Genomic DNA, 22,057 nt, shown 5'->3' on the forward strand with positions numbered 1-22,057 from the left:
CTGACGCTGTCTGAGTCATTTCTGCCAGACCTGTGACCTGAAACACACGTCTCTGTTAAATCTGGTCGATAATCCGTCTTTCTGAAGCTTGTCATCATGTTGTTGTCCTGAAGTTGTATCCCATAATGCTCACAGCAGAACACCTGGGTAAAGCGAAACCACAGATTTCCTCTTTGAGGCATTTCCAACGACTTGGCCCTACATGAAGGGCCCGTCGGGATAGACCTCAGAGACGCCGAGACCTAAAAGCAACGCTTTTAAATTTTATACACATTAGAAAAAAACGGCAAAATTCAAAACAACTTCCTCAATTTTTCTGAAGTTTTTTTTCTGGCTGAAGGCGGTTTACCAAGTTGGTATCGGATCAATATTTTTGTTCCAGATTTCATCCTGAAATTTTATTTTTGTGTTTCACCATTGGCACCATTTGACACGTTGATATTACAGTATTTTGTAGATGCTTATAAACTTTGTCCAAATTGTGTTTAACAAAATACAGTCAAATGAAGGTCAGAAGTTTGAGATGATTTAATTTCCCTTTGGGATCAATGAAGTACTTTTGAATTGAACTTTAAAATATTTTTTTGATATCGCTTCAATACAAAAAATGCTTTAGTTAGTGAAATTAAAGATTGACACTGTTTTTGCTGTCCATGTTAGTTTGCAACTTCTGAATCTTGTTTATTACAGCCTTGTGAAATAATAATAATAATAAAATAATCATGCTCGATTTTATCCAAACCAGCAGGTGGAAAATGCATTTTTATTTTAAGTAACATTCTAATCAGTTCACATGAGAACTGGGTGGAAACAAATCTACTGAAGATCAATTTCAGATCCACCTGAAAGCTTAAAATAAAAATATTAAGCTTCAGTTTGAAAATTTTAAAATATCCAAATATTATCCCACCCAAATCAAGTTCTGGAATAACGTATCAACTAACAGGAAGTCATTGAACAGATTGCTGAATCAGGTGGTTTATAAGCACAAATACACTCAACACCAAAAATAAAAAATAAATTCAGTCTGAATAGATTTTTGAATCAACTTCAGGATTTTGAGGTGTCAAATTAAACAGCCTGGATAATCTGAAGTAGTGCAGAGATTATAAGAGAAATGACGTTAATCTTTATTTCGCATAATTTTTCACTCACCTCATTAAAGATGGCCGATGGCTGAACCTGCAGGAAGCAGAGCGATCATTAATGAGAACGCAGAGCGGTAAACGCCACGTCTAGTTTTCAATGCCGCAGGTTCAGTCAGGCTGATTTCACTCACGCTTCAGAGCAGTTGAACATTTTACGCCATTCATCATCACTTGGAAAATTCATCCACTGCCTACAAACAGGACTTACCCAGCTGGCTTATCCATTACATTACATCTAAGGACTTCGAGGTCGACAGGTTAAGGGTTAAAGGTCATCCCCAGCACCTGTGGAAGAGAGGAAACTTTAGTTTCTTTTAGTCATTTAAGTCAAACAAACAGACAGGTTAAAGGTCAGAGGTGTTAGTTCTCATTAGTAACGCTGCTGCAGATGATTGACAGCAGCGGGTTGCAAGAGAAAAGGTTGCTCTGCGCACTGTGTGAGCCTCACGGCCCACCGTACAGGACCAGAGCTCACACCGTGCTGCAAACCCACTGGATCCGGAGTCTAAACATGATCAGAACCAGCACAACGACGACCTGATCCAGGGGTGTCCAAACTAAAAAACATTTTCAAAACCTTAGATTCAAAACTTGAAAGGGATTTTTACAAATGTATAGATAAAAAAAAAGGAGTAAATTTCTGCCAAAAACTAAAATTTTGTGATCTAAAAAATAAATAAATTCAGAAATTAAAGTTATTTTGGTAGAAAATTCTTGATGTTAATTTAAAAATTTGATTTTTTTTCTAGAAAATTTAAACGACTACTCAAAATTTTTAAGTCTTAACAGTAATGTAAAACTTTATTTTTCTACGATGGCCTAATAATTCGCTGTAGCAGAATTTGCATGTTCGATGCATTAAAAGAAAAATCATTTAGTTTTCAGTTTCTTTTGGGCTTTATTGAATAAATGTATTTTGATTAAAGAAACATATTTGAATCACTTTCTTTTGATTTTGCATATTTAACCTTTGACATACCAGATGCTCCAGTCTGTGGACCAGTAAGTGACTGGGAGGTTCACTGGCATTATGGTCCAGCTCTGAACTTTTACCTTTAGGAAAAAAAGAAACAAAAATAAATCAAGTCAATGAATGTCGATCATACTTTGTGTATATTACGTTGCAAAAATAGTGAGACTTTCCAACAGCTTTATATGGTCAAACTACGGCTGGGTGATAAATGTCAGGTTTGTTTGTTTTTATACCAAATATGATTTTAATCCATTTCCTCCTTATTCTAAAGAAGAAATTACAAAAGCTAGAAAATATTTTCAAAATGTGGATTTATTCAGTTTCCTGATATTATGACTGTATTCTTGTAACATTATGACTCCATTCATTTAAAAAAAATTAGCCTGATCCCTTTATTTTGTCATAGTTGACTTGAATTCAAAGTCCAAATAAATAGAAGCTATAAAATTGTCAAATCCAATTTACCTGATAAAAATAGATTTGATCGCCCAGTCCTAAATGAAGTTTTATTGAATTAGTGCAGATTTAAGTGTGCCAGGCCTCATTGTCACCATTCTGCCACCAGAACTGCAGAGATGAAAGCAAAACCTGACTTTCTCTCTCCACTGCTGCTCTGGGATCAGTCCACTGAGCTGGAGAATCCCAGATAAATGAGAGCAAGCTGTGGTCAATCCATCAAAAACGTTTTAAAAATATATCATGGGTATATTTAATTTAATCTACAACAGATAATTTGACATTAATCTGATCTGCACTTGTTTTATATTGATTTTAAGTGGCTAAATTATTTCTCCAATTCTTACAACTATGTAACGTGAGACGAATCTAACGTTCGTTGTCGATAATTTGCTTTAACGTCCCCTAAAGTGTTGCTAAAACTACCGCGTACATTTGAAATCGCAAGATCCGGGTTCGATTCCCAGCCGGGCCACGTGTTCGGAAAAAAAACGAAAAATAACCGTTTAAGTATCGCGATAACTACAGCTAACATCAAACATTTAACATTATTCGTAAACATGCCACTCTACGCGTCATTTTACTAATTAAGTCCCTCAAAACAAGCCCAACGTCAGACAAACTCGGGCTAGCTTAAAGCTACATAGCAGCTAACTAGCCCGCTAATGCTAAGTACGAGAATTCAAAGCGGGAAAACAAAGATGTCTCCCAACACAGTTCAGCCGTTTATCAAACCTGCATGCCGTTAACAGCAGCGGGTCCAAATCTGTCTGTGTGAGGTCCGCTAAATCTGGGTTAAAAAGTACATTAATACTCACTCATTGCTCGAATTTGGACCGAAACGTCTATAGATCAGCAGACGGAGAAAAGAGAACCTCACGATGTGCGACAGGAGTATTTAAAGGGCGCGTTACGTCAGTTCAAGCCGCTTTTCGGCAACAAAATAATAGGAGGAGTTTCCTAGTTAGTAAACCTTCTTTATTTCTAGAAAGTTTGATTTCTTTGCGGGGGATTTCATGCAGAATCTTGACTGGGTAAAAATGCAGTTTCTTTCACACAAATTCATAATCACTAATAACTTCAAAGAAGTTTCTCTTAAATATATTCACACAATTTATCCAATCAAATATTTTCTTCAAATATAAAATTGATGCACATATGTCCTATTCTTTCTGTAAATTTCTTTGCTCACTGAAAATGTATAAAAGACTTTTCTGCTATCAGTCAGATTTTGTTTCGAGCAAAGTTTTCAAGTGTCAAAACATTTTTGGTGGTAAATTGTAACTCGATGCAATCTGAAATTCAAACAATATAAAACCTATAACAATTAAAAGTGCTTATAATGCTAACAATCTAACTTTTTAACTCATTTTTTTGGCTTTCTTCTTTTCTTTTTATATTGTTTTGACCTTTTTTGTTCTCGTCCTGTTGTACAAAACTTGTTCAAATACTGCTTCGACGTATAGATACGACGTTTAAAGGAAGTCATAGGCAAAAAGTTTCGAAATAATAATAATAATAATTGCTGTTATTCTATCTATCTGCCTGTGAAAAAAAATCTGAATCGGAAGAATGACGAAGATTGATTAGAAAATAAAATTTGTGTACACTGCCATCTGGTGGTCAAATTAAAGAATGACGAGCCGTTCAACTTCCGTTCTGAACTTTCAAAAATATCCGTGAACAAACAATTACAGATTTAAATAAATGTCAATACACGGGTTTCGTAATTAGTATTATAATTTAAATTTACTAATGATGTTAAAAGTATCGCATTTGATGTTAAAAGAGAATTTTTCTGAAGGGAAAAAACGATGACGTCATTTAGCTGCGACAAACATCGTTTCCACCGTGAAGGCGGCATGATGGAAGTCTTTCCTTCTTCAACTGTTTCTCTCAGAGAGTTCGGGTGCGAACAGACCTTACTGTCCCGTCCTGATGGATCGGCGTCCTTCGTTCAGGGTAACAATAATTAGTTTTTTTTAAATTCCCCGTTCAGGCTCAAAAACAGGCAAAATGGTCGACAGATTATTCAATTGTTACTATCTATCCATGCCTTTGTTCATAAAGTGTAATTCTGTTGTAAATATTCAGATTATGGGCAAATCTCACTTTCTCTCTTCAATATGCCTTCACCACTCTTGTTTAAATGTGTACAGTAACACTCAATAATTTTGGAATAATGAAAATAACAGAGGCAAATAACAAATTCCTCAAATTTGTGTTGAAAATTAAGATTTTCAGTGATGAAACTTCCTTATAATCTCTGACACGCTGCAGATTAGTTTCTGGACTGAATCCTAAACTGGGATTGTTGAAAGAAGTTGTTTCTAAGGGCAGTTTTAAACTCAACTATCACTACGTAAGCTAAAGCTACAAAGTATTACAACATAATTTTGCACTATTTCCACAGTCTTTGAGAAAACTTGTATATTCATAATTTTTTCTTCTTTTAATTTTCTTTATTCTGCCTGTTTCTGCAGGAGACACCAGTGTGATGGCGGGAGTCTACGGTCCTGCTGAGGTCAAAATCAGCAAGGAAATCTACGACCGGGCAACCCTGGAGGTTCTGGTTCATCCCAAAGTGGGGCTGCCGGGTAAGTCACAGTAAAACAGTCAATATAAAAAGCACAGACATTTATTTTTAATTAAAAAACCAGCTGCTTCACACTCATGTTTCTTCTAGGTGTGAGGGAGCGATCACAGGAACAATGTGTGCGGGAAACGTGTGAGGCGTCTCTGCTTTTATCTCTGCATCCTCGCTCGTCGCTCACGCTCGTCCTGCAGGTGCTGCACGACGACGGCGCTGTATCCGTCACTGAAAACGGTTCTGTTGGTTTGGAACACAGCAGGGAAGCAGCCAGTTACATTTAGTCAGTTACATTTACATCAGTAACTTCTTTGAAAACATTTGTTTTTAGGAGTATTTTGACTACACTGCACTTTGAGTAATTTTATTATGAAGTATTTCTACTTTTACTTGAGTAAAATTTTTGGATTTTTTTTGTCTAGCAAATACATTTTTACTCTTACTTGAGTCATTTCTTGGACGGCTACGTTTTACTTTTCCTTGAGTAAAAATAAGTGCTACTCTAAGTTGAGTACAGTTTTTGGGTTCTCTAGCCTCCTCTGGTTTGGATTTGGTAAGCCTTCTGACTGATTGGTGCCGTTCCTCATTCCTTACCTAAATGCTCAGCTCCTGTCCTGCTGTCTGAATGCAGCCTGCATGGCTCTGATGGATGCCGGCTTGTCTATGAGTTGCCTGTTTTGTGGCGTGACCTGCGCCATCAGCGCAGACGGTGAAATCATCACAGACCCGACTGCAGCTCAGGAGAAGGTAAATCCGAAGCTCAGAAAAGCAATAAAAAATAAATCAAACTCAGATTATTCGTGGCCTGGAGAGGAGCTGGATTTCTTGTGCTTTTGCTTCTTTAAACTTCTCATAAATAAAAAATCTGGAGAAGCCTTCTTTAACTCCAGGATTGGGTCAGTCATGATAACAAACTTTGCTAGATGATAAATTGTCCCAGAAGTTATTGTGATAAACAATAATATTGTTGTTTTGAAACCATTTCAAGTAATATAATGGTTTATTTATATCTGAATGTGCAAAAGAGAAGAGCCAGATAAAGTCTAGTGATAAACTAACTAAAAATAATGCAATAATGATGAATAAACTTTAAATTCTAATGAAGATTTAACACTGGAACTAGAAGCTGTTTTAAATATCCAAACTAAATAAACAAAACAACAAATAAAATAAATTATGACGCCTCTGTAAACAAAGCTGTTCTTAAATAAAGCGATAGTTGATACCAAAACATCAGACTGAAGACTTTTATCATGCAGTTTTTGGTGGAAAGAAAAAATGTCAATGAAAATTATTGATCTCATTTTAATTTATTATGCCATTAATTGATCTATTGCTTATTTCGACAAGTTTACACAGGATATGTTACACTGAAAATACACAAAATCTTTTGGATTTTTTGTTTAGCTTCTAGTGAAAACGTCTCGGTACATTTGAAATAAAACAAAACTAACTTACAAGTAACTTTTCAGCAAGAACTAGCAGCTTGTTTTAAGTGAATAATTCCAGACATTTCTCCTGCTATGAGATCATAACGAGAACTTTTTAAAATTAATAATAAGGAATTATTGACTTAAAACCAGCTTCTGTGTCTTGCTGAAAAGTTACTTATAAATTATTTTTGTCGTATTTCAAGTGAACTAAGATATTTTCTGTAGAAATGACTGATAAAACTGGATCTATAAGAATCACGGGGTGGAGGCAGCGTTTAAAACACCTCCTATGCAAAACAGATTTGGAAATAGAGCTGCAACTTACGATTATTTTAATAATAGATTATTCCAGTGATTATTGGATAAAAAAATCTACTCATTCTCAAGATTTTTAATTTAGCCTCTTATACAAAATTAGAAATACCTTAAAAGATGCAAATAAATAATTCAGTTCCGTTTTTAAATAAGAAAATAAACATATTATTGCCTAAAACGCAACAACACATTAAAACTTAACTTTTATCGATAAAATTAACGATTAATCGATTGTTAAATTAGTTCATGATTAATACAATAATCGATTAATCCGATTAATTGTTTATTGTAAAGTTCCTGGTTCTGTACATGTTTGTCTTCAAAAGTCAAAACTCATCATGTTTTTAAAATTCTCTTCAGGAAAGTCGAGCTTTGATGACTTTCGCCATCGACAGCAAAGAGCGCAGAGTGATGATGTCATCAACCAAAGGCTCGTTCTCAGTTCATGAGGTTGGTCATTTTCTTCGTTTCTGACCCGTCTGTTGCCCGTCTGACAGTTCTGATTGGACTTTCCGTCTTCCACAGCTGCAGCAGTGCGTAGCCGCCAGTCAGAAAGCGTCAGAGAAGATCTTCCAGTTCTACAGAGACTCCGTCAGGCGCCGATACTCCAAGAACCTTTGACCCAATCGGGATTTAAAAAAAAAAAATTATATATATAAACATTGTGATGTAATAAAATATTTAGCAACCAACTCTGTGCTGTCTTCCTTTAGCTCAGGTGCAGAGACAGGAACACTGTCTGAGTAATTAGGTAGGAAATAAGTAGAGGAATGGCCGATCTTAGTTATGTGCATTTATTCACTGATGTTCCACTTAAATATTCACAGTAATTTCACACATGGAAGCAGAGCCGGTCCCAGGATTTCTGAGGCCTGCGAGCACAGTTTAATGATTAGCCCACTGTCCACCACCCTCAACATCTTCAGGCTTAAATATTTGTGGAGTTTAAATAAAGCATTAATGTGGTTTAGTAGTATAAAATCAGAAGATGAGAACGTATGGAGTATCAGTGGGTCACAAAATTAAATAAATATACCAGGCAAATCTTTGCTTAATGAATTAAATGCATCATAAAATTATTAAATGTATCAATAAATTATTAAATGTATCATTAAATTAAGTAATTTCCCATGAAATAACCAAAAATACAATTTCAAATAATCAAAAGTCATTTGAAGAACTTTTATTTTAAAATATATGTAATTATTTCATGGCTCCCTGTGAGCCCGTCGTCATGGAAACCCTGACTCTCGGGCGCCCCCTGGTGGTGACAGTGGGTTTTTCAAACAGCAGAAAAAGAAAAAAGCAACTGAGACCATATGAATTTATCGACTCCCTTTCACTCTTTTTATAATTATTAGAAGAAGCGACACAAAATGAGTAAAACCTTGAGCCGTGGCAGCTGCTCCGTCAAACCGATGCACATTTATTTCTTTGTTCTAAGACACGAAAACATCAAAGGGTTGGTCGGTTTTTGTTTTTTAGTAAATGTAGATGTTGTGTGGAGACAAACGGCGATTTGGGTCGGTTGGAGTGCGATGCCGTGTGAAGAACTTCAGTGGAGCTGAGGGTAAGACTCACAGTGTGGTGACAACATTAACAGCCTTAATAAACTAAAACAACAGAAAAAAGGTGTTTATGATGCCTTTAGGTCAGCTGTGGACTCTATAAAAACTGTACAGGAAAATAGAAAATTTTGGCTTTTCTCTCTCAGTCTTTTTTATTTTATTTTGTGTGGAGTCTTTTCTGGTAGAACTCCACACGGTTCTGCAACAATTTGGTACCAGTGATTTAAGTGCTTGATAAAGGATTTCACCTACCGGTTCCTGTCAGTAACATCAGTGAGAAAATTATCAGCACCATTTAAAAAGTATAAAACTACAACAGCGTGTTAGGGCAACTGAAGATAAAAGGAGTAAATTTTCACCAGAAAATTCAGAAATGTTGAGATTAATCTCAGAAAATTTTGAGAAAACTTGGAAAATATTTGTAGTTTTACAAGACGAAATTTTTTGTTTTAGAAACTCAGAAATTTCCACGTTTTTCTGCAACTTTTCAAACTCATGAAATTTCAGTGTTTTTTTTCTAGAAAATTTCTGAGATTATTCTCAAAATGTGTCTTTCCAAGCAAATTTTTGATTTTTCAAAATCAGAAATTTCCAAGTTTTTATAGAAAATTTGTAAATGTGAATTTTTTTCTAGCAAATTTGCAACTTTTCAAACTTAGAATTGGACATCTTTCCTTTTCCAGAAAATTTCTGAGATTATTCTCAAAATGTGTGAGTTATTTCTAGCAAATTTTCAACTTTTTCAACTCAGAAATCTCCTTGATTTCTAGCAAATTTGTGACTATGCAAATTTCATAGAAAATTTCTGAGTTTATTCTCATAATGCATGAGTTTTTTTCTAGGCAATTATCAAAATCTGAAATTTCATTGTTCTAGAAAATTAGTGAATTTTTTTTCTAGCAAATTTGCAACTTTTCAAACTCAGAAATTTCTGTTTTTGTACAACCAATTTTTCATTTTTTAAACATAAATTTTCTTGTTTTTTCAAGAGAATTTCAGTTTTTTTGTCAGTAATTTCTTCCTGTTTTTATTACCGTCTATAATGATCCCGATACTACTTTGTATAAAACAGCATTTGGGAAGCAGATGTAAATATTACAAAGCAAAAATACTAATCCAAGATATTAACAAACCTAATTAACAGCCCTGAGAAATAATAAAATTTTTGCAGTTTAGAATAACAGATTAATTTCAGAGCTTCATTTAGGTAATTTTAATTCTGTTTTTTCTCATTATTTTAAGGTAGATGAGTTTGCGACACCAGTTGTTCTAAACAAGCTGGTATATTCATTTCATTTCAGTTTTACAAATACGTTATTAACCTCAAAGGTAAATTAAAAGTTGTAGCTCAAATTATGCAAGTTTCTTCAAAGCGTTGCTGTTGATTTCTGTGGGTAAGAAGGATCTCCTGTAGTGGTCTGTATCACACCGGCTTCATTCAGCCTCTGACTGAAGACATTAATGCTAAGCTAGTCGTTTTAGAAAACCACATTTTAAATGTTTGTAAAACTGTCGTCTTTGGTCTTTTTTCAATCCTGTGGCATAAAAGTTTCACTCGTCAATATTTGCTTGCGTTTGTAAACACGACGTCAAACATTAAAATCAAGACAAAAATATGTGGTCAGGTTTTGATTTGATCCGTTTTATTGATTCGGATAAATTCTCAGATCTAATTTCTGTATGTTTTTTACTAACCAAACTTCACTGGTACCATCCTATTGCAGAAATGTGATGTGAAATGTTTCCTTTATTTTACTGGGATATTTTCTTTAAATGATTATGCTTAAACCAATATGGTCAGAGATTTTTTTTAGGGTTTATCAAAGTTTTTCTTTCAAGAACTTTGGGCCCAATAACAGAACGGATAAAGCTATGAACATGTTTGTAAAACACAAAAGTGCCATGCAGACAATGACTCGTCACATTAGCTTTTCCAGTTTTTTTCTTACCTTATTATTATTTTTTACATCTAAACATGTGCACTGCTGTTGTTTGTTCATGGTTTCAGCCTGACAAAACCATTTCCCTTTGTATGTTAGTCCTTTTTTAGCAGGAAAGAAAAATATAAGTGAATTTACATTTTAGGAAGATTTTCTTCACAGTCGGGTCACTTTGATATTTTTGGCACTTTTCCTCCCAGCAGCACTTTCTTCACTCCAACTTCCAGATGCGTTTCAAAATATCCACACTTCATATGTCGATTCCATTTAGTTTCATATATAATGGCACTCTGTTTTTATCATCATAAAGATAAAACTTGGCTTTAAAACACAGCAAAAGGCAGTCCTTTCTGCAGGTAAACAACAGGTGAATCATGATGGAATCATATATAATCATAATCATATCATGACTCATATTGAGGAAGAAACGTTGCTTCTGGCAGGCGCTGGATGTGGAAAGTCCAGCAGGATTCGCCTCCAACTCTGGTAAATTTGCAAACTTGGACTCTTCCTGCATCTTCTGTCATCCATTCACATTGTGGAAAATTCTGCATTTACTTAAAGAGGACCTATTATGCAAAATGTTGGGTTTCAATGCTTCTAAAAAAACAGCCAAAGTGCTTAAAAAACAAACAAAAAAAAGAAATCACCTTATTGTGTAGTCTAGCAATAAGTTAATGCTTTCTGGTGTCTGGAAAATGAGGCCATTCAATAACTTACAGATTTATAAGTCACAATAAAAGAAAACTGGGCCGTTAGCTAGCAACTCCAGCCCAGCCCCGTTACCTAGCAACGCCAGCCCAGCCCAGCCCCGTTACCTAGCAACGCCAACGGAACTGCAGCACTGATTTTACCAGGAGCCACTGTGATTTCTAAAAGCTCAATAAACAACAAAAACTGGACTTATGTCCTCGTTTGTTCGTAGAATGTGATGACATTCATAATAATAAAACAGGATAAAATAGTTCATAAACCATAGGAGCCGTAGTTTGTTCAAATCTAACAAACTACATCTCATCCAGCAGTAATAATGTAAAACTACATTATTGACCATTACAAAAGAGAAATTTGCTTAATATGTTCTTGGATCTTGACAAAAACCAAAGTGTTTCCAGATCTTTATCCAGGGACAGTACATATTATACATCAGCAACCTTCTCAGATTTAATTTAAGCCATATTTTATAGAAATTAGATAAGAAACAGGGGCGACAGATACAGTTATTTTTATGACAGGTTTATACTCGTCCTGCAATTGAAACAATATGGTTTTTTGGACATGACTCAATGTGTATTAATGGTGCCTGAACGTTCACCTCATTAGCTTCAGCGGCTAACAGGCAATGTCCAATCCAGTAATATACATCTATGGCTTTATCGCTGTACACACTGCAAAAGTGTTTTTCTATTGGTTTACCATTCATAAAATACGTTTGCATGAAGTTTAAAGATGTTGTATAATTGTGCATCTGTTTTCAGCCATTTCTACGTGTGAGTGTAAACGTTGAGTTTAGTGGGCGTGGCTAAATAAACCATTTATTTGGATTCAAAGTGACAGAAGCCCTAAAAAAGCTCATTCTGAATGGCGCTCAACACGAGTATTTTAGACAAATTCTCGTTATCTAAGAATGAATTTGTGCTAAAAAATTTAATGAATATGTTTTGTATTGCCCATAGACCAGGGATGTCCAAAGTGTGGCTGGCGGGCCATTTGTGGCCTTGAAATGATTTTGATCGGCCCCCTGACCAGAGTTCAATAACAATACAAATTTGGCCAACAAAATATAAAACAACTGTTGAAGACAAAAATGTGTAAACAGTTTTTTTTAACAAAGCAACAATCTGTAGCCTATTTTATGTTTTGGGTTTTTAAGGTTTTCATTAAAAAAATACTTTTTATTGAGCAGTTAACTAAAGGAAAAGAAAAATCACAATAAACTCATTTTTGCATTTAAATGTAATTAATTTTTGTAATTTAAATTAGCCAGTTTTGGACACCCAATCATAACTTGTTCTAGGAAGCATAATAGGTCACCTTTAAATTTTATTTAAGCTCCACATGTGATGACAAGCGTGACACAAATTTGCCAAAGTCAGTGAGAAGGACGAGCCTGAACGTGGAGGAAGGTCCTCTGGGCTGCATGTCGTCCTATTCCAGTGAGACGTGGTTAAAATCTTTTCGTTTATTCGTTATTTTGCAGATGATGTGTTGATGTTCAGGGAGTGTTTGTGTCTCTGTGTGTCTGCGTCTATGTGCGAGCCGCGGCTCTTATGACGGCTTTGCAGACAGGTAGGAGATCAGCGCCGCGATGGCGCAGATGTACGTTATGATGCCAAACACAATGGAGAGAACGGAGAGCCACAGGGCCTGGCGGGACGCCGCGTTGGCGCCCTGGAAATCCCCCTGAGCTGATGCCTTGTTGGTCTGGAAAGCAGAAGACAGTGGGATAAGGATTAGCGGTTCGGGAAAAAAATAAAAAATAAAGTAAAACGAGAGAGAGGGGTATTTGTTCTGCATGGCTTTCCTCCTCCCCTCAGTTCAATCACTCGCTAATCCCACATTTTGTTCCATCCCTGAATCATAAACAGCGTTCAGGATTCATCAGGGTTTTTTGTCCTCTTCTCTCCCTGCAGTCCTTGTCTCTGAGTTTGACCCTGGTTTAGGTAACGCTCCACAACATCGGAAATCCATCCCAGGTTTCTCTCTTTTTCTGATTAAATCTTAAGAAATCATAAGAAAATGTTTTTTACTGCAGTTGACACTGCAAGGTTTAGTGGATGTTTTACTTAGTTTTTTTATTTCTGAAGAAACTCGTAGTATTACAAGAATGAAGTTGAAATAATACAAGAGTAAAGTCATAATATGACCAGAATAAAGTTGTACGAGAATATAGTCAAAATAATGAAAGAATAAAGCTGGAATAATGGAGCAATATTACGTGAATAAAGTCAAACTAAAACAAAAATAAAGTTGTATGAAAAACAAATTTAATATTAAGAGATAAAGGCAAAATGAAGTGGAAAGAATAAATTCGTACGAGAATAAAGTTGAAATAAAACAAGAATAAAGTTGTAGTATTATGAAAATAAAGTGATAATATTAAGTAGTATTATTTACCAGACATCAAGCTTTGTTATCTTTGATATTTTTATGGATTCAATCAGAAATGGGAAAAAATCATAAGCAGCTAAATGTTATTTTTCCTGAAAACGGAGGGCAGGAATTAGGAAAAGAACAAAGTTGAACTATAAATTCTGATTTCATCACAGCAAAATAATAATTTCACAGTTTTTTAAACTTTGGTTTTTACTCTAATAACATCAAGATGTTGAAGAAAACTGTTCAGCTTTGAGTTTTTACAATGTGTGTTTTTTTTTTGTTTGTCTCAAAATATATAAAAACTCTGTTACATTTAAACCAGGGGAGTCCAAAGTGCGGGCCGTGGGCCATTTGCAGCACGTCAACTGATTTTTTTGTGGCCTCAACTGTCGTTCAAGAATGACGCAAATTTGTTTTTTAGGCTTTTTATTTTTAATCAGGGTCACATTATTATTATTGACAATTTTCTTACAGTGGAAAATGGTAATTATAACAAAAATATTCGTCTTTTTATAACCAAACTTTCATAATAGGTAGAACCGACTTAATTAATAATTTTTTTAATAGATTAATAAATTAAATTGCAGTTAAATTTATTTAAATTTTAATTTCAAGAAATTCATTAGATATTAAAAGTAAATATTTATTGAAATTAATATTTCATTTAATAAATTAAAATGTAATTTATTAAAATTTTATTCAAAAAATATTAATATTGAATTAATGTTTAATAAATTAATGTTGAATATTGTTTACATTCAAATATTATTTATTTATTTAATAAATCAATTTTTTTCAATAAATTACATTTTAATTTTGTCAATTTATTAAATCAAATATTAATTAAATTAATATGTTAAATATTAATTTAACATATTAACATAATTAATATGTTAAATATTAATGTCATATTAATATTTATCTAGTTTATTAAAAATAAAATATAAATAAATGTAACTTGAATTTAATTGATGTAATCTATAAAATTTAATTCTATAAATTTGTTAAATTAGATTTGAATTTATTACTTTAATTTGTTGTTTTTTCTTGGCCCATGAGTATTTTCCACTTGACGATTTTGGCCCATGTGACAGAAAATTGGGACACCGCTGATGTAAACATTGGGACTATTGGGCTGCAGCGGCGGCAGGCGTCCTGCAGCGGCGGCAGGCGTCCTGCAGCGGCGGCAGGCGTCCTGCAGCGGCGGCAGGCGTGCTGCAGCGGCGGCAGGCGTCCTGCAGCGGCGGCAGGCGTCCTGCAGCGGCGGCAGGCGTGCCTCATGTTGGACTGTGTGAGTTCAGGCTTGTACCTTTTGAGAAAGGTAGAAGGCGGCGATGCCCAGCGGCCAGAAGCAGCAGAGCATGGAGAAAAAGGCCAGACCCAGGTGGTCCTGCGGGATCATCAGGGGAAAGTTTCCGTCGCTGTCCGTATCGCTGAGGTCGTCAATAGACGAGTCCTGGGATCCAAACAGAGAACATTCAGGGTCACTTCAGGTCAGTTTCTGCAGATATTTTTCTCGTTTAGATCCAGATCTGAGCAGCAGGAATGAGGAAACACCAGGTTTTCATTTCTGAGATAAATAAAAGATTATTTAAAGAAATTTACATCCAGTCCTCAAGTTATTAAATTTGAAAGCTCAGCAAGATAATCTGCTTTAACTCTGAGTTCATGAAAGCAGGAAAAATATTCTGTTTTTATTATTCTCACGTGTTTTTTTTACAGCAACCGGAAAACCTAGCTTGTGACTTAATGGGGTTACGCTGTGAATGTGCACAAACTCCACTGGCTGCAGGCTAACCGTGACTCATACGTCTGCGCAAAGCTCCGCATATTCGATCTGACTCCCCCGACCCGACCAGGCTACTCTGCTTAGTTCATTTTTTTGCATGAACAAGCTGCACATCAAGCGAATGTTCTTCTGCTTTTAAAGCACATTACCAATCATATTAAATGCTTTTTGTTGCTCCTACAAATTAATTAAGTCCTGAAATGCAAAAATATGATTTGATGATTTATGTCCAAAGTGTGCCCAACTTTGTGTTTATGCATCTCTATGTGGCAGATATTGTTCTGTTCATGCTACAGTGACCAAGCTCTAAGCTGCTGCTACTGATTATTGTAATAATCGATTATTCTGATGATTAATCAATTAATCGGACTACAAAATTGACAATCTGTTGATTTTTCTATAACCATTTAAGCTTTTTAAACATTAGAAATGCATTAAAAGATGCAAATAAATAGATTTTTTTAAACTAACAAAATAGACATTTTATTGCCTAAAATGCAAAAATCATAGCATTTCTTTAGTGATTATTTGTAGCAAAGGATGCATCTGCAGAACATATTTACAGACAAGAAAGGTTATTTTTTAATTTAAGTGCAAACTGTGTATTTATTTTATATAGTTTTTGTTAATTACTGCTCAGAGTGTGTTGTTCTTCAGCATACAGTGTTTTTTTAGTCTGGATGGATACTCCAGTTAACGATTAACAGATTGCTAAATTAGTTGACGATCATTTCAGTAATCGATTAATCGCGATTAATCATAATCATGCATATTGCATTCTATCTTATCTTGTATTTATTTTTTTTATCTTTTACGTATGCTTTACATGCCGCCTTTAATTGCACCCAGGGTCTATATAAAATTCTTTGAATTTGAATAATTCGATTAATCATTTCCTTCCTACAATATATTGCAGATTCTATCAAACCAATTATGATAAGGTCCAAGTTACTGTTGTTGTTTTTTTGTTCATTTAATTTGCCTGATGGAGCTTTGTGTTTGTTCTGAACATTAATCCAGGTATTTGCGTTGTTGCCACACACAGCTGGTGCATTTAGGGATTTTCAAGATGCTGTTCACAGATCGCCATCTGCCTGAAAGTCCGTCCCACTGTGGGATGTAAATTCCTCATCTGCGGCCACGCACAGGAGGCACCTAACTCCCGCTGCAGTGGACTGAGTGCAGCGCAGGATTTTACTGCGGAGCTCATGTGCAATGATGAGACTTCAGTTCAAACTGGACAACAATGAGCAGGACAGCAACAAGAGAACTTCAATAAATACGAACAGTTCATGTAATAAATAAAAAGGAGCAATTAACATAAAAGAACATTAGCTATTCAACTCAGGAGACCATTCAGGCATATTTCAAATATACAATAAATACACTAAAAACCCCACAAAGATCAGCTCATTCAATGATTTATTTAGATATAAAAATCATAAAATTGTTTCCAACTCTTCTTCCTCAATCAGTGTTTTATTTCTTCTTCTGCTGCTCATTTTCTATTTTCTAAGGCTGCAACTAAAGATTATTCTGAAGATTCATTGATTAATCAGATAACAAATTATTCTGTAGATTTTTCTATAACAATTTAAGCTTTTCTTAAACATTAGACATACATTAGAAGATGCAAATCAATTATTAATTACATTTTTTAAATTAAAAACGTAGACATTTTACTTCTAAAAATACAATGACTCAGCATTCCTGCAGCGAACACGTCATAATTGTTTTTAGGAATAATCATCTGCAGAACATATTTAGAGACGTTTTTTGCAAAATATATACATTTTGTAGTTTTGGCCAATTACTGTTCTGAGTGTGTTGTTCTTTCAGGAAAAGGCCTTTTTTTGAGTCTATAAACTCAAAACAACAATTAATTATTTACTAAATTAGTTGACAATTATTTCAATAATTGATTAATCATGATTAATTCGATTAATCGTTTCAGCACTAGTGATTTCAGTTGCTAACTGTGTTTTTTGTTGCTGACTTGTGAATGGGAGTCTTGCATAAATTGTCAGAGAACTGCTGGCTCATTCACTAAACACAGATGCCTGCAAGGGGAAGTGATGCTAGCAGGTGGATAAGGATGCAAAATTGTACACAATAATTTAAATGGAATATTCTTGACTTGTTAAGCTTTTGAAATTTCCAGCTTTTATTTTAGATTAATCTGAAAATTTCATTTTTTGATGTTTGGAACTCAGAAAACTGGCGAGGAAAAAACTGAAGTTTGGAGATTAATCTGAATATAAGGAAATTTCTGAACTCCAAAAGTTGACAGCTTGCATGAAAAGACCTCAATTTTATTTTAGAAAAAAAAATCATGGAAATTTCAGTTTAAAAACTTTAAAATTAGTGAGAAAAACTCATAAATTGTTTTTCAATTTAATTAATCTCTAGAAGAAAAAATAAAAATGTCAACTTTTAGTTTTAGAAATTTTTTGCAAAATTCACTACATTTGGTACAAACAGTAAGTTTGTCTCAGGAAAAGTAAAACAGTGCAAACTCACTTTTTTGGACATTTTCTGTATTTCTGCTAAATAATCTTAGCTGTGATTGGTGCCCAATATGGCAAAATATTGCATATTCTAAATTGCATTTAAAATTGCACATGAACTTTTATTAAAGTGTTTTAAACGACACAAACACGGAGGATAAAAATGTTTTTTACAGATTCATGAGAGAAAACTTTAAGTTTTCTGCAGTTTTCACCTGAGGGAATGTAAACTCAAACAACCCTTAAAATAAATAACTAATCTGGGAGCATTCAACACTTCCAACACATATGGTTTCATAGTTTCCTAAAATGAAACTATATTTATTTTTCTGTTGGTACCTGTGCTAAAGCACCAGAGCAGCTTTATATAACCTGGCTTTCTGACAGAAACAGGTGAATTGCTGCCTACCTTGAATGCATTGCTCATATATCTATTTTAGGTTCCTGTTCAGCCGCCAGTAGCTCTACAGAGAACATAAAGGTCTCTTGCTTTCATGCCATCTTTCAGAAATCAGTGAAAAACTAAGTATGTATCCTTAAATTTGGTCCGCTATGCCCGTAAAACATTTATTTCTGTTAGCGACTAAAATCGTATATTTTATGTTCATGGTTGCTTTATTTCTACACAAACTCAGTCAAAGTTCGCCATCTCTTTTCCACTTTCTTATTTATTTAGTCTCTGAACTGGTAAATTTGTAAAAAAAAAAAAAAAAAAAAGAACTTGAAAGCCCTCCGCAAACTGATTTCCCACTGGAAAACTGGGAGCAACAACCAATTATGTAGGACCGACTTTGCATTTTAAAATGGCCGCTCTTCACATCAACACAAGAAAAACGGGAGAGTTCAACTGCTTATGCACCGTTCAACCTGAGGAGGGCAGCACTGCGGCGGTTTCAGGCAAAATAATGTGGAACTAAACAAATTTATCTGACATACAAACATAAAGATAAAACCCTAAAAAACCTGTTTAGTATAGAAGAGGATTAGCTAAGATTAAAAACTTTTGTGATCAGAATTCTGATTACATTAAAGTCAGAATTATTTAATCTCCGAATGCTAACCTTTTCTCAGGGCTCTGATTGTTGAAGATTAAAGTCAAAATTCAAACAAAATTGCAAATTTTAGAAAAAAGAATTTTGAGAAGAAAGTCAGAATCCATGAGAGGAAAAAAGTCTGAATTCTGAGAAAAAAAACTCTAAATTTTTGATTAAAACAATTTGAGAAAAGGTCTAAAATTAAAGTTAGAATTTTGAAATTTAAATCTAAATTATGAGAAAATTAAATTTTGAGGAAAAAGTCTGAATTCTGAGGTGAAAGTGATAATTCTGAGAAAAAAACATTTTTGAAAAGGTGACAAAATTTTGTGGAAAAAAAGGTTAAAGTTACAATTCTGACATTAAAGTGAGAATCTTGGAAAAAAAGTCACATTTTGAAAACAAAAAAACAACTTTGAGAAAAAAGTCAAAATTTTGCAAAAACATGTCAGAATTTTCTCAGAATTCTGGGGGAATGTCAAATTTAAAAGAAAAGAATTAATTTTTTTTTTTCAGTGTCCCTAATCCTTTTGCATTAATTAATTATCTGTTAAATAAAAGTTGACTGGGGGCTCAGCTACACTCCAAACTGCCGAAGGTTTCCTCATCGTAACTATTTTCTTACAGATTTCAGATAAACTTGTTGTTTTCTTTCTTACGTCAGAGTCAGGAAGCAGGTCGTCCTCGTCATCCATGCTGTAGGGGGCGCTGTGGAAGTCCTGCGCCTCGGCCAGCAGCTTCCTCTCCAGGGCCGAACCGGGCCGGATGTCCACAAACGTGGTCTCCAGGTACTCCTTGCTGAGCAGGTCCGCTTGGCCCCACAGCGGCCCGGCCGGGTAGAGTGACTCCAGGCTGCGCGGCAGGGCGCAGGCGTCCAGCAGCTCCGGAGGATGGCCGCAGTAGCCTCTCCAGTCCAGCGGAGGATACGCTCGGTCCTCCTCACACTTCACCAGAATGCCCTTAAAAAGCCCGACCGGCGCCTGGTTCTGCTGGTTCTGGTCGGACGGCAGCCTGTTGGCGGCGTTTTCTTCCAGCAGGGGGTGCTCCAGCTCGTCTCTGTTCTCCATTAAAGACGAACCGCTCCAGAGGCCGCATCAACAGGCAAACGTAATCTACAAACCGGCTGGCTCGATGGGCTTATGCAGAGGCAGCTGCTGTGATAATCCACCTTTAATCCTATTCTTTAATTTTTCTCTTGTTTCAGCGCCGGGTCCAGAGGAAAAAAAGCACATGACGAATTCATCCCAGCACCTGAAAGTTGTGTTGGATTATTGGAGAAGCTTTGGTCTCAAATTTTGTTCTCAAACAGTAAAAAGTGGCAATAATGGTTATTGATAAATTAGACGCCCTTGTTTCTCTTTAGCTGCAGCAGAAACAGTAAAAAATATTTCCTTAGCTTCACTTTCTGACGCTTCATAAAGACGTAACAACCAGGATTAGTTTTGGGAATAGATTTGAGCATTTAGGTGTGAAAAAATAAGGCTACAGAAGTATAATCCAGCGGTGAACATTGTCTTGATGTTCTTCAGCAAACAAAAGTCGTCTGGTTTTGATTTATGGCTTCAGAGTGACAAAAACAACCCAGTTCCTTAAGACTCTGTCCGTCTGTGAAGACAAAAACACCACAAACATTTAGATTTCACATTTTAACACCAAATTTCAATAGATTCAGATAAAGAAATGAGTTTTACTATGAAGCAATTACAACCCATGAAAGTAATCACAAATTAACCATCAGTGGTGGGACAATGTTATTATAGTTAACTAAAACTAATGAAATAACAAAACTGAAATTGAGAAAACCCTTAATCTGAAATGTTGTATCATATTTCTAAGACTTTATCACAACTCAATGAACTTCTAACATTTCTGCAGCTAAATGAAATGGATTAGATTCCTATTCACCCTTTGCAGCTACGTCACTTCCAGGCGCCATGATGGACGTCGGAAGTGAGAATCCGAACTACGGACAACTACGCCACTTAATCATTCAAGGCGCCATGTTTTACGTTTTTAAGTGAGAATCCGGAGTATTGAACTGATCGACTGAAATTGTTTTCCCAAGTTGTCTTTGCCAGTTTATTCATGGCTTCTTCTTGTTCGAGTCGAGCTAATTTGTCTGTGAATGTAACACAGCTGGTTGGGGCTCATAGACGGAGGTATTTACAAAAGCTGGGAACAGTTAGCTTAGAAACAGAGCCATACTTCCTCCCTCCTGACGTGTTGATCAAATGAATGACTGTCTGAATTCACACCACATGATTTATGTCACTGTGTCATAAACAGCGTTTCCCCTTAAACCGGATCAACATTAGAAACGTACAAAAGACGAGATGCTAACCAGTTTTTTCCATACATGCTAGGCTAGTTGACGGTGCGGCATCGTCTCCATGGTTACTAATGGTAGGGTTACAACGGGTTTTCAGACAGTCACTAAAATCAAACAGCTGTAATCTGCTAGCAGATTTTAAAACGCTGTAAAATATTTGAAAGTGGGTTGGAGGTTCACCTTCCAGCAGGACAGGTGGAGTGACTCAAAATGGTCAAGTCAAAGTCCAGACCTGAATCCAATTGGGAATCTGCCATTCAATTTGAAAATGTATGTTTCCAGAAGCTCTCAATCCACGTCTTTGATATAACGCAAAGATTTATGGGAGAAAAATGGAGATGCACACCCAAAAGACTTGTAGTTGTAAATTCAGTGAGAGCTGCTTCTACAAAGTATTCACTCTCTCAGAGACTTTCTGTTTCACAGTTATGAACCACTTTAAGATGACTTAAAACAAAAAAATCCCAATAAAAGACATTGTAGACTTCAGATAGAGGATGTTTTCACACCTATATCTGTGAAATTGGGGACTAAAATTGCAACATTTGTTACATTTTCAGCTGCTGCGGTTCTTTTTATGGTGCACTGAGTCTAATGAACCAAACCTTTTTAAAAACCTGTTCCCCTCCTCGCCTCTGGGGATGCTGCACCAAGAACCATTGAAGGGAATGATGGAAAAACGTCTGAAGAAGACACTTCTTTCTTCACAAAATGTAAACAAAAATGGAGTGACGTCAGATTTTAGCGGTTGAACTGTCTCTGCATTCTGTCTTCGGTAAAAGACGAGTCATTTCTCCCACTAGCGCTAAACTAGCGCATTTGTTTTGGTTGTGTTTACCCAGAATGCCCTGCGCTGTAGTCCACTTGCTGTTTTTG

The 22,057-nt window shown here is 35.4% G+C and overlaps 2 protein-coding genes, 3 long non-coding RNA genes and 1 other non-coding gene across 7 annotated transcripts; 2 read left to right on the forward strand and 4 right to left on the reverse strand.

Annotated features, from left to right (window-relative positions):
- Positions 1–38: 38 nt before the first annotated feature.
- On the reverse strand, positions 39–3,528 carry LOC114161339 (uncharacterized). Of its 2 annotated transcripts, none has more exons than XR_003598991.1 (5): positions 3,396–3,528; positions 2,128–2,201; positions 1,357–1,433; positions 1,156–1,182; positions 39–242 (listed from the first exon to the last, which is right to left on the reverse strand). It is a non-coding gene; the product is annotated as an uncharacterized LOC114161339 (long non-coding RNA). The 2 variants fall into 2 exon arrangements; XR_003598990.1 differs by having other exon boundaries at positions 140–254.
- Positions 101–231, reverse strand: LOC114133715 (small nucleolar RNA SNORA18). Its single transcript, XR_003593252.1, has one exon. It is a non-coding gene; the product is annotated as a small nucleolar RNA SNORA18 (small nucleolar RNA).
- Positions 3,529–4,376: 848 nt separating the features above from the next.
- On the forward strand, positions 4,377–7,607 carry exosc5 (exosome component 5). Its single transcript, XM_027999591.1, has 6 exons — positions 4,377–4,539; positions 5,061–5,174; positions 5,264–5,385; positions 5,774–5,914; positions 7,276–7,365; positions 7,441–7,607. The coding sequence occupies exons 1-6, from the start codon at positions 4,392–4,394 to the stop codon at positions 7,534–7,536; spliced, it is 711 nt and encodes a 236-aa protein (XP_027855392.1). The 5' UTR covers positions 4,377–4,391; the 3' UTR covers positions 7,537–7,607.
- A 3,482-nt stretch (positions 7,608–11,089) lies between these two features.
- Positions 11,090–12,267, reverse strand: LOC114133574 (uncharacterized). The gene is made up of 2 exons (XR_003593211.1): positions 11,242–12,267; positions 11,090–11,209 (listed from the first exon to the last, which is right to left on the reverse strand). It is a non-coding gene; the product is annotated as an uncharacterized LOC114133574 (long non-coding RNA).
- A 39-nt stretch (positions 12,268–12,306) lies between these two features.
- On the reverse strand, positions 12,307–19,953 carry tmem91 (transmembrane protein 91). The gene is made up of 3 exons (XM_028044524.1): positions 19,512–19,953; positions 14,832–14,978; positions 12,307–12,847 (listed from the first exon to the last, which is right to left on the reverse strand). Exons 1-3 carry the CDS (start codon positions 19,917–19,919, stop codon positions 12,692–12,694), a joined length of 711 nt encoding a protein of 236 aa, XP_027900325.1. The 5' UTR covers positions 19,920–19,953; the 3' UTR covers positions 12,307–12,691.
- LOC114161317 (uncharacterized) lies at positions 19,823–20,191 on the forward strand. Its single transcript, XR_003598987.1, has 2 exons — positions 19,823–19,959; positions 20,057–20,191. It is a non-coding gene; the product is annotated as an uncharacterized LOC114161317 (long non-coding RNA).
- The last annotated feature ends 1,866 nt before the right edge of the window (positions 20,192–22,057 follow it).

This window comes from Xiphophorus couchianus, chromosome 18 (genome assembly GCF_001444195.1).
Source record: "Xiphophorus couchianus chromosome 18, X_couchianus-1.0, whole genome shotgun sequence".
Classification (NCBI taxonomy): Eukaryota; Metazoa; Chordata; class Actinopteri; order Cyprinodontiformes; family Poeciliidae; genus Xiphophorus; species Xiphophorus couchianus.

What these genes read in the sequence shown, in the direction of transcription:
- exosc5 (XM_027999591.1), top strand. Translation starts at nt 4,392, where the DNA reads ATGACGTCATTTAGCTGCGACAAACATCGTTTCCACCGTGAAGGCGGC. An exon ending in ATCGGCGTCCTTCGTTCAGG is followed by an intron (nt 4,540 to 5,060) that starts GTAACAATAATT and finishes CTGTTTCTGCAG; the next exon opens with GAGACACCAGTGTGATGGCG. An exon ending in TGCTGCACGACGACGGCGCT is followed by an intron (nt 5,386 to 5,773) that starts GTATCCGTCACT and finishes CTAAATGCTCAG; the next exon opens with CTCCTGTCCTGCTGTCTGAA.
- tmem91 (XM_028044524.1), bottom strand. Translation starts at nt 19,919, where the DNA reads ATGGAGAACAGAGACGAGCTGGAGCACCCCCTGCTGGAAGAAAACGCC. An exon ending in ACCTGCTTCCTGACTCTGAC is followed by an intron (nt 14,979 to 19,511) that starts GTAAGAAAGAAA and finishes TTTGGATCCCAG; the next exon opens with GACTCGTCTATTGACGACCT. An exon ending in CCTTCTACCTTTCTCAAAAG is followed by an intron (nt 12,848 to 14,831) that starts GTACAAGCCTGA and finishes TCTGCTTTCCAG; the next exon opens with ACCAACAAGGCATCAGCTCA.